This window comes from Fukomys damarensis, unplaced genomic scaffold (genome assembly GCF_012274545.1).
Source record: "Fukomys damarensis isolate Sample0158 unplaced genomic scaffold, DMR_v1.0_HiC HiC_scaffold_30, whole genome shotgun sequence".
Lineage (NCBI taxonomy): Eukaryota > Metazoa > Chordata > Mammalia > Rodentia > Bathyergidae > Fukomys > Fukomys damarensis.
This window is the reverse complement of record NW_022900942.1, coordinates 66,554,452-66,565,593: the sequence shown is the minus strand read 5'-3', so window position 1 is coordinate 66,565,593 and position 11,142 is coordinate 66,554,452. Positions and strand designations below refer to the sequence as shown.

The 11,142-nt window shown below is 57.9% G+C and overlaps 1 protein-coding gene across 1 annotated transcript in view; it reads right to left on the bottom strand.

Moving 5' to 3' along the window:
* The window catches only part of Mtcl1 (microtubule crosslinking factor 1), a 79,450-nt gene that overhangs the window by 6,244 nt on the left and 62,064 nt on the right, over positions 1-11,142 (bottom strand). Inside the window, exons 11-14 of the mRNA XM_033757420.1 lie at positions 10,359-10,526; positions 5,895-6,149; positions 2,341-2,640; positions 882-913 (exon numbers count right to left, since the gene is read on the bottom strand). Of these exons, the coding sequence (XP_033613311.1) occupies positions 882-913; positions 2,341-2,640; positions 5,895-6,149; positions 10,359-10,526 (755 nt within the window). The remainder of the gene's footprint in view (positions 1-881; positions 914-2,340; positions 2,641-5,894; positions 6,150-10,358; positions 10,527-11,142) is intronic.

Below are 11,142 nucleotides of genomic sequence, written 5' to 3'. Positions count from 1 at the left end.
CACATTTCTCCTTAATACCCTAGGTAAGAGAAGCTCCCTGGAAACCTGAGCGCAACCAAAGGATGAGGACAGCTAAATCTAAGCAGTGACTGGATTTCGCAGGCCGTGCCCGACCGAGCGGATCCGGCGTGGACTCCGGATACGCCGGACATGCAGTGCCCGACCGAGCGGATCCGGCGTGGACTCCGGATACGCCGGACATGCCGGCACTGGGATGCCACACGTTCCCACCTCACAAGGCTTCGCTGAGCGCCTTCCTCTGCCGGGACAGGCACCAGGGCTGCTGGGTGGGCACTGATCTGCCCCACCAAGGGCTGCTGGGATTGAGCAGCCTGCCCACCCACAGGGGACATGGAGGGTGCTGGGAAAGAGGACGGGCTGAGGCTGAGGTGGCGACCGCAGCTGGACCGCTCCCACCTGGGACACACGCACCCGCCGCCTCGGGGAACAGAGGGCTCACGCCTCAGCTCCAGACCACACCAGGCTCCCTCGAGGGCTTCCAGAGGGAGAGCACGGAACCCTGAGGACAGTGAGGCCAGCGCTGGTGCCCAGGTGCTTCCTCAGGGATCGCCGCCCAGAATTCAGCAAACCCTCCTGGCGGAACTTTTAAACACAGCAGACCTGATGTCTCCTGTATCAAAAGACTTCTTCCAAACTTTACACCAGAGCTTTCCAACTGGACGTTCAACACAACCCACGGCAACACCCTCACTGCAGGGCCATCCAGAAGACAGTGACTGCCCTTTTGCAGCTGATCCCGAGAGAGAATGCCCTCATACAGCAAACGGTAACAAGGTGGAGCCCAGGCTGGACCGGCAAGGGGCACTCTAAGGTTGAGGACTATGTCTTGGTGACCCGGGGTTCCGGTCAGCCTCACTTACCTCTGAAGGTTTCTCTTGTGATTTTCTTCTTCCTGCAAAAGAGAAATAAATAAGTTTGTCTGAAATCAGGTGATTCTGGATGCCGGGGAGCCTTGTTTCCACTCTGCTCCCTGGGAAGACAGCATTTAAAAATGCACCGAGGCCATTGTGGGAGGGAGCCTCCTGCGGGACCGAGATGCAGGCACAGCCCACAGTGCACGAGGGGCTGGCACTGGTGGGGTCTGGGCAGGGCCAGCTCAGCATGGGAGAGACTCTGGTATGAAGGAGGGGAGGAGTCCCCGCCTCGGGGCTCAGAGCCGCTCGTAACAACCTGGCTGTGTGCAGGGGAGGTGAGGTGAGGGCAGGTGGAGAAGGGCCTGGGGGACTGGTGCCCTCCACCCCGATCTGCTCCGGCAGCCTGTGGGACCCCGTCTCAGGATCGAAGGTGCAGTCTCGAGACATCCCCTCAGTGTGGAGGAGTGGGGGCTGAGCCTGCAGAGGGCAGAGCCACAGGGCCACCCGCGAGGAGCCTGGGGTGGCCACAGGACATGAGTGCCAGCAGGGGGTGCTTCCTTGGCTGCTGTGACACAGCTGGGGCTAGGACACAGCATCTGCATGGCCCGCGTCCTCTCTGCTCTGGAACCCGACCCCACAGCAAGGTCCAAAAGCTCCCACACTAGAACCTGTGGGAGCTGACACCCCGAAAGCTGGCTCAGGGACACGATTAGGAAGCTGTGTAAGCTGCCTTCGGGCTGTGCGGGGAAGGGCTGGACCTCATCACAGACATCAAATATCCCCAAATCTGTGCAGATCTGACTCCAAAGCCCCTCCGGGTTCCAGCCTTTCGAGTAAGCGTGATCTCCCCAGGCTGCAGCAATGCTGCTGACACAAACTCTTCTAGGGACTGTGTGTCTGGGGCCAAGTACTGGGCACAGAGGGCTCGCGAGCAATGACTCCGAGCAGCGGTCTTCAAGATGAGGCTTTAAAATCCACATAACCAGAAAAATGTCACTAACAACTTGCATTCTATAGTTGAAGGCAGCAATTGGTAACCTAATTTACACAGGGTGTTCAGTACTGGATTTTCTCCATTTCTGCCCAGAACAAGAGATGTAGGGTACGGCAGTCTTGGCAGTACTTGCTACTTGCAAGCATTAGGGAGTTTCCCGGAATACAGGACTTTTGCAGTTATTACTTTCCTAGAATCAGAAAACAGCACGAGGATTCAGGAAGCACTGGGCAGCGGCTTCCGGAGTCATTTATTCCCTCGTGTGCCACTCGGGGCCACTCATCCTCCAGCCCTTCCCTCAGTGGAGGACAATGGGGTGGGGTTTGTGAGCCCCGGCCAGGGCAAAGACGTAGGGAGCACAGATCACACAGAGCTCAGGGCCTGCAGCGGTTAACCAGGGAGGTCAACTAGTGTGATTAACTAGCGCAGTCCACGAGTGAGGCTGCCCAGAGAGGGCAGAAGCTGGCTGACCTCAGGGAGGCAGCTCCGGAGCGTCCTCTTAGGCCGGCGGGGTGGGGGCAGCTCCTCCTGCTCGTCGTCCAGGGACAGGGCATCCAGGTAGAGGTTCTCGCTGGCCGAGCACCTGTCTGATTCCTTCAGCTTGGACAGCGGCCGGTCCTCAAGGGGCAGGGAGTCCGCATCCTCACAGGGCCACACGGACACAGGCCGCGGCACGCGAGGTCCTCCGGGGTGGGAAGTGGGGCGCAGGTTGCCTTCTTTTTGATCACAGGGGAAGCTGCCGCCTCTCCGGGGACCATTCTCTTTCTGCAACTTGAGAATTTTAGAAATGGAAATCATTAGCCTCACTATTTGGTCTCACAGTTTTCCTAAGACCAACCAATCTCTTACATGAAGAATGACACACAGGTCGGTCTGAAAGACTCAGCGAAAAGCAAATGAACTTAAAGTTCAAAACTAACTTCAGAATGTAATGTGTTACTAATGATTTTTTTTTTTTAAATCACAATTTTGTGGCACATCCCTGGAATCCCAGCACTTGGGAGGCCGAGGCAGGAGGATCACTTCAAGTTTGTGGCCAGCCTGGGCTACATAGTGAGTTCAAGCCCAACTTGAACGACACAGACGAGTTTTAAAAAACCAAAACAACAACAACAACAACAAACAATTTTATTTGGAGTAGAAAAATCTGCATTTACCACACAAACCCAATCAGTTCATCTGATCCAAATGTGTGTGTGTAGTGTTGTTTTCCTTCATCTGTGTTGTAAAGTATGTTTTTGTGTAGCTTCGAGTACTATGCTCATGGGAAATTATGCACTTACTTTTCAAAACCTGAACATGGCTCAGACTCTGAGCATCGCCCTCCTGGCTTCGGGCATGCTTGTGGGACACCATCCATGGGGTACTCTTCTAAGGCGAACCAGGCTTTCCTGAGAAACCCAATCCTCTGGAGCATATCCCACATTTACCCCCATCACACAGGGTTACAACCACTCGGTGTTAAACACAGCTTCAACTTTGCCTGAGAGGATTAAAATTTAAGTCGTAAAAGCAACCAAGGGCCTGTGGTGAATGTCAGAGATGGAAAAGCCACGCGCTTCCCAGACCTGCTTTTTGGTAAACAGAGGTCCCAGGAGTGAGCAAACTGTGGGCTGGAGCCTGGGACCTGCAGCCGCAGGCAGGGGGTTTCCAGCTCACTGGGAAAGGGGCTGCGTGGGCCAGGGTGTCAGGAAAAGTGCCACCCAAGGCCGTCTGGCTGTGCCCACAGAACAGGGCCACATGACGCTGTCTGGCCGCTTCTCCTGCCACTTGGAGGGGACCTTGCAGTGGGAGCTCGGCAAGGAGCCCAGGTGCCCTGCTCTTCTGGACCCTGTGTTACACAAACGAAGGACAGGAGTGACAATCGGGGCTGGCTTCATTGGCCAAGTGAAGCTTTTGATCCTCAAGTGCTAGGATGGCACCAGGAAATGGCACAATGCCACGAACACAGAGCCATGGGTTCACAAAAGCATCTTCACACGCAGCATCTCAGTGCCCAAATGGGAGCCATGAGCCCCAAGCAGGATGCAGGCACCACCTGCGACCCTGCGACCCACCCAGAAGAAAGCCAGGGAGACCAGGGACAAGGGTCCGTCACTTGCGTACTCATTCCAGTCTTTGGAGGTGGTGGAACCCAAGTTTTAAGGAATTATTTCCTTCGTGAGAAAGATGGAGGTGCCAGCAGCCGGAGCTTGAATGTTGGAGTTTGAGGAAGGGTCCCGGTCAAATTAGGGAACAAGCAAATTGCCTGGGCTTCAGCTCAACCCCTCCCTGTGGCACAGTTCTCTTGAAAACGCTGCGGTCCACCCTTAGGAGACACACGGGGAAAGCTCTGCACTGCTCATCCTGCGTGTCAGTGCAATTCAGTTCTGACACATGATCATCTGTGAGCTATTCTGGGCAGGGAATGAAGATGCAAGACTCACAGTGGAAGCTGTAAATGTGCTCGGAGGAGAGAGGATGACTCCAGGGGAGAGCTATGAACAAGTGCGTCCTAACTCAGGCAAGTGGAATCTCAAAAATAAACGCAGGCAGTCAAGAGCAGCCTGCCTGAAGGCTTCTAAGTAAGCGTCCGGCTTCCTGAAACGGAGCCGGAGTGGGCCGCTGGAACACCCTGAGCCTGGACGCCTCTGTGGGGCGGTGTAGGGCGGGCAGCCTGCAGAGATGGGGTTTCCCGGGCACCCTCAGCCTCCTGTACCCTGGCTCGCGGAACTTCTCACGTAAATGGAAAATTGGTCAGATTTGCATTTCAAGTAATGCAGGGCACCATGGGGCCTCAAGAGTGTCCCCTTACCCAGACCGTTCCAGGGGAAAACGGCGGCTTTGTCACAGGTTTTAAAAGGGCCTTTTATGCCGCAAAGGCAGCTGATTTAAGAAAGTTACTGGAAGGAGAACAGAGGACATGCGAGCTTTCCGCTGAGCTAGGGAGAACAGCGGCAGTGCCTGTGTGTGTGCATGAACTGTGACCTTCACGATCTGCAGAGAATGCGCGGTGACCCCACAAAACCGAACCACCCGCGATCAGACGCGGCTTAGACGGGTGATGACGGGACGGACTAGGTGCGCTGCGGGGCCCTCGCTCCTCTGTCCCGTCTCCGCTGTACGGGAGGGGATGATGTGGGGACGGGATGACACCGGCAAGCACAGGGCGCGTGCTCCCCAAGTGGAAATGGATCAAAGGCCTCACCACCCGCAGGTGGCTATCAAATCCGGGTTCCAGGGCTTCCCGAGCGGTCAGACATCGGGGCCAGGGTTTGCGTTCATGCAGCACGAGTGAAGGAGTAACCTGAGGAGCAAAATCCACGCACCCCCCGGCATACACGTCTGTGCCCCACACCTGCAGCCAGCCTCCTGTGCAGAGCAGGCCTGTGACTGTCCCGCCCGGTTCCAGGATCCGGCAGAAGCTTGAAAATTGCTGAGAGTTTGGGGGCAGAGGCTGGGCTCATGTCGGAAAGCCAGTGTTCACTGTTAACTAATTCTCTCCTACAACCAGCAGTGGAGTCACTGTACAACAACTCCGGCATCTACCGCACCGGCGTGAGCAGTGGGCTGCCGGCCTGCAGGACTTGAGTTCTGTCTGTGCCTGTCCCCTAGCAGGACCCTGGTCACCTGCACCTTTCCACACCGCAGTCTCAGAAGGAGGCGGCAGCTCCTCCCTGGGTCGCTGACCCCAAAGCAGACTCACCACCACCAGATGCGTCTTCCTCCGCTTCTCATTCTCAGAGGTGAAAGGAAAGCCTGGGAGACTCGCTTAACTTCTATCAGTGAAAACCTACGGCTAAGGTAGGACTCAGGACCTTGCACTTGTGAGGCAGGTGGCGGCCCCATTTTGAGACATGGTCCTGCTAAGCTGTGCAGGCTGGGCTTAAACTCAAGATCCTCCTGCCTCGGCCTCCCAGAACGTACCACCACACTCACCTTAGAAATTCTCTCATTTCTGCCTCTTCCCCAGGAGGCCCTCAAGCAGCACTGCTCCTGTCCCGAGCGCCTGTCCGTGGCCGTGCTGGGTAGGCAGGGCCACTCACCTGCTCTATCCTCCAGGCCAGCTCCTGCCGCTGCTGCTCCCACTCGCGCCGCTCGCGGTCCAGGCGCTCGAGCAGCTCCACCTTCTCGCGCCTCCAGTTCTTCTCGCTGTGGTGCATCTGCCAGCGCAGGTCCAGGACCAGGCCGTGACTGTCGGCCAGCAGCTTCTGGTGCGCCTCCCGCTCCCTCTTCAGCGCGCCCCTGCTCTCCGCCACGGCATCCGGCTCGCCCAGGCTCTTCTCCGCCTTTTCCTCCAGCTGCAAGGAGGAAGACTCAGGGGCCCTCCCAGCCAGCGGGGTGCTGCGCACGCAGAGCTCACGGCTCGACACCATGGAAGCCAGACGGGGCAGCCCCACGGGGGAAACACCTCACTTCTAAAGCTGAATTAAGAGCACTGGCACCCCACAAAGTAAAAGGTCCCATCAAACAACAGGCATCTGAAACGAAGAGACACCTCTCAGAAGAGGACACACAGATGGCCCATGACAACATGGAGGAGACGGTCGACACCACTGGCCACTGGGATTCCATCGGAGCCCAGAAGGCACGGCCGTCACCAAGAAATCAACCATGAGCAAGGGCTGTGGGGCAAAACGGAGCTCTCTGCACTGCTGGCGGGAACACAACCTACAGAACTCGGGGTGGAGGGTCCTCAGAAAAGAACTAGAGAGTCCACTCGAGCCAGCTCTTCCCTTCTGGGTGTCTTCCAGACAGGTAGGGACACCGCGTCACAGGGGTCCACGCACACCTGGGTTTACAGACGCACAATCAATAGCAGCTAAGTCTTGGAAGCAGCCTATATGTGCATCAGCAGAGGAACGGATAAAGAGGTGGTGTTCACACACCGTGGAGCACTGCTCTGACATCAAGAAAGATACACGAGTCATTCGCAGGGAAATGGATGACCTCGACACCATAATAGTAAGTGAAACAAATCTGTACACAAACCTAAATATCACACGGATCCTCTTACATGAGAAATGATATGAATAAAGAGCAAAACAATAGATAATGGGAAACAGATCTTTTGCAAAAGGGAGGGGAACCAAGAGGAGGGAGGGAAGGGAAATGGAGGAAGCAGAGATGAACTGTGGACCATGTGCTCTTCCTGCCTCAGCCTCCCAAGTGCTGGGAGCACAGGCCTGCACTGCCACACCCAGCCAGTTAGACACCTACGACTGCTCCGAAACCCCCTGCTTGGTCTTAAGCCAGCGAGTGCTACTCTGTCTACTTGCTTCAGGCTGTGAAGGATTCACTCGTTTGAACTGGAAGTTCTTGCCTACAGGGGCTCAAGGCAGAGAACTAACGCTGAACCTCTGCCCTGCGAGGGAGCGAACACCCTTCCCCATCTGCGTGGAGCATGGAGCTCCTTGGAGAGGAAGCAGAGGGAGGGGACCTGGTCTGGCCCGGCAGGAACCGCTGGAGGAAGCCAGAGACACAGGCAGGGTTGGGACACAGCGAGGTGAACCGGCGGCATGCTTCTCGACCTGCTGGCCCAAGACTTGAGTATTTGGGGAGAATAAAACCGTGTTTCATTTTGGGGAAGATAATGCAGGAATGGACAGGGAAGCTGCGTCCACCATGGGCGAAGATTCCACGTGTCCTGGGTGACAGCGGCTGTTGCAGCCCATGCAGCCGCATCTTTGGTGGCTGCTGTCCCGCTGCCGTCTGCCTCTCCCTTCTTGATCACACTTGGTCCCCAGTCCCCGCACATCTCCTCCACCTGTCGGCTGCACCCCAATGCCCAGAGCTGCCAGCTTCCGGTGACTTCCTGGAGCCCAGGTTTAACACCCTTCTCTCCCCAAATCCGAATCTAACCTGAGCTCCAAAAGCACCGACACACTGGGCAGCTCCCAGACTCTTCATTTCAGAGTTCCCTTCCTCTACCAGGTTCCTGGGACGAGAGTCTCTTGGGCCTCTCTTGCTCTGTGCACAGTCCTGGAGATTCCTCGGGGTCCCTGCTCCCTCAGCACCCACGTGTTCTCGAGGTACAGCCACGTGTGGCATGAAGCTCCCCAGCAATGGCACACACACGTGACTGACGCATCACCACAGGAAGACATGGCTACCGTAGCTCAAGCGAGGACCGTGATGCTTGTGTGGCACTCATGACAGACTTCTCCATCCACGTCCCTGCTGTGTGGCTGTGAACATCTTCACCAGCCCTGTCCCAGAACCTGTTGCGACAGCTCAAAGCCAGCCTCCTCTTTTTTGTTTGTTTGTTTCTCTGAGACAGGGTCTCACTATGTAGTTGAGACTAAACTGGAACTCACTATGTAGCCCAGGTTGGTCTCGAACCTCCTGAGTGCTGGGATTCTTACCCTCTCTTGGTGAAGGTACTGTCACCTGGACAACGGTCTAGAAACCTGGGAGCCACACTGGCTCCTGACCGCCTGTGGCATCTGTTACTTTCTACTCTGTGTTTCTTTCAGATTTGTACCCACCGTGTCAAAGTCACCTGCTCCTTTGCAAGAGCCTTCAGCTGCCAAGCCTCCTCTCTGCAGTCCAGGTGCCTTGGCCCCTTTGGCCATCTGGGGAGACCAGAAGCTCCTGTCCAGCAGCCCTGTCACCTGCAGTCACGCTTATGGTGAAGGCTGGCGGGACACAGTGTGTTGAGGGTGGGACGAGGCTCTGCAGCGTGAGCTCAGCGTGCAGAGAGAAAGTGCATCTTTCCCTGTCCCCGCCAGGCAGCTTCCTGAGGACAGCCTGCGGGCCCAGGCTCGTCCATGCACCCACTTCTACGGCTTCTGACTCATCTCCGCCTTGCAGGCAGAGTAACCACGTAAGAAGGAGATCTAAGCCCCAGGACAAATCAGGCTTATAGCTTGGACCACTGCAAGCCCTCCCTGTGCCCCAGTGGAATGCCATGCGCCTTCCCTCATGAGGGCCCGCGGGCCCTGTACTCCTGCATGTGGTGGCCCACCTGCCTGTGACACCTTCGTGCAGCCTCCCTGAGCCCCCAGCTAAGGGGCACGGCCCATGGGCTCTTGCCACACCACTGCCCACTACAGCCTGTCCTGGTGGCCTGCCACATGCCGAGCCTATTGGAGAAAGCTGTGTCCTACGCATGCACAAGGTCTGACTTGGGAGTCAGTTGAAGGAATCACACATTGGGGAAATGGCACTGTATGGGCTCAGCCACTGAGAGAAAATACTGAAATTTCAGTAGAGCCTGCAAGCAGGACAATGACAGATGGGCTGGCACAGGCCACATTCGCATCCTCCCTGTCGCACATGTGGAAGAAACCTCCTGGCAGATCTGAGCCCACCTGGCACCACCTGGCTGGGGCTTTCAGTCCAAGCCCCGCTTTCTGGTGTGCCCTGACTCTCCCAGCCTTTATTTGTGGCACATGTGCAGGTGGACACCAGGTTCCCAACAAAGACGAGATGTTTTGAAGCTGGCTCACATCAAAGATCATGCCTCCCTTCTTTAGCTCCTTACGTCTGTCTTGGAAAATATTTAGCTCCCGACCCAGTGTCCTGCACACACATCTTTAAATATGAGGAGAGGCGGCTTGGCCAAAGGCAGCCTTGCTCCATCTCCCAGCGCCAGCCCCGGCTGCTGTGTGCCCGGTGCCCAGCGGGTGGCATGCTGGCCCCTGACTCCACCGGCACACGGGCTCGGCCCACAGCATACTGCCGGGCCAGGTGAGGTGCAGGTGAGCAGGTGGGGTCCCGGGCCAGCTGGCAGTGCTGGGAGGCGTGGGTTCCAGGAGAGCAATGGGCCTGTGGCCTCTTTGCCCAAGGCTGCCCAAAGCCATGACTCTGTTCTCTGCTATTTTCTTCTCTGCTGACCAAGGCAGTCCACAGGAACCTTTACCATGGTGAGCCCAGGAAAGTGAAGATCAAACTCACACAGAAGCTCCTCCCCAGGACCCGGGGGCAGGGCAAGCCCTGAGCAGCAGACCCAAGGAGGCTGCAGCTCATTTCAGGAAACCCAGGGGAGAAACCCTCGGGGGAGGCTGGGGTGCTGCTGGCCTGGGTGGTGCGCAGGAGGGAGCAGGACTCTGGGCTCTCTTCCTGCCCCGGGGCTGGGTGGCTCGAGATCTGACATGAGCTCTTCCTTCTGGGCTCAGTTTCCCTTGATGTGGGAAGTGGATTGGAACTGATGGTGGGTCCCGGGTAGGGACCCCGAGCCTTTGCCATCCTGTGAGGCGTCTGAAGCAGCGTGTGCCCACCTTGCTCAGAGGACCCCAGCCGCAGCCTGCTCTTGCATCCCTGGTCTAGAATTTGGTCAGCTCAGCCTGGTGCCTCGTCAGGGGCAGATGGGTCAATGATGCCTGGACATCTGCTTCCTGATGTGCATATTAGGGGTCTGGAAGCACTGGGGACCTCAGGGCCGGCAGGGGCTGGCCCTGGAAGCAGACCCGTAGCTGCCACACAGCCGCCCACCCCACCCCCATCTCCTGGCCTGGGGCGCTGCTCTCCCTGTACCCCGACTCGGACAGCAAGCCCTATCCTGGTACCTGCTCCAGGCGGCACCTGAGCGTGGTCCACTCCACGTCCCAGGCGGCCTTGTCGCTGGCATACTGCTGCTGCAGCCGCCGCCGGGCCAGCTCATCCTCCCACAGCTCAGAGCGGAAGTCCTCCAGCAGGGCCTTGAGGGTGCCGAACAGCTGCTGGTTCTCCGCCACCTGCGGGGACAGCCGGGTTTCAGCACCTTCAGTGGGAGAGGGGCGGCCCCGAGAGCCAGGGTCTGCTGCCGGGAGAGCAAGTGAACCCCTGGGGCCCACCTTGTCTGGGTCTGGGGCAGGGAGGCTGGCTGGGCCACCTTGGGCCCCGGCATGTGCCCACAGGCAGAACTCGGGCCTCAAGCGGAGGCGCAGATGCAGGAGGAGCAAGAGCAGGGCTGCCTGGCTGCCCCGCGGGCCCTCAGGGGTCCGCAGCTCAGGACTAGGCTGCCACCACCTGGCGCAGGGGTGCAGACCAGAGAAAACGCACACTGGCCCTCTGTGTACGCCACCGCCTGTGCCAGCTGCCGAACTGGCGGACGGTGCAAAGGCCGCATGCTCTGTATGAAGGAGGTGCCTACACCGGCCTCGGCCTCCCGGGTGGCGTTTCGGCGACAAGCGTGGCCACCTGAGTGGGGAGACCGACACCTCACAGGGAAAGCCAACCCTGACACACTCAGCCTGGGTCAGCGGGGACGACCCCACCTGCGGAACTGGGCCCCGCCCACGCGGACCATGCACCGCACAAGGCCCGGCTCATTTCAGCGCACGGACAGAGCCCAGCGGAGGAGCAGTTTTC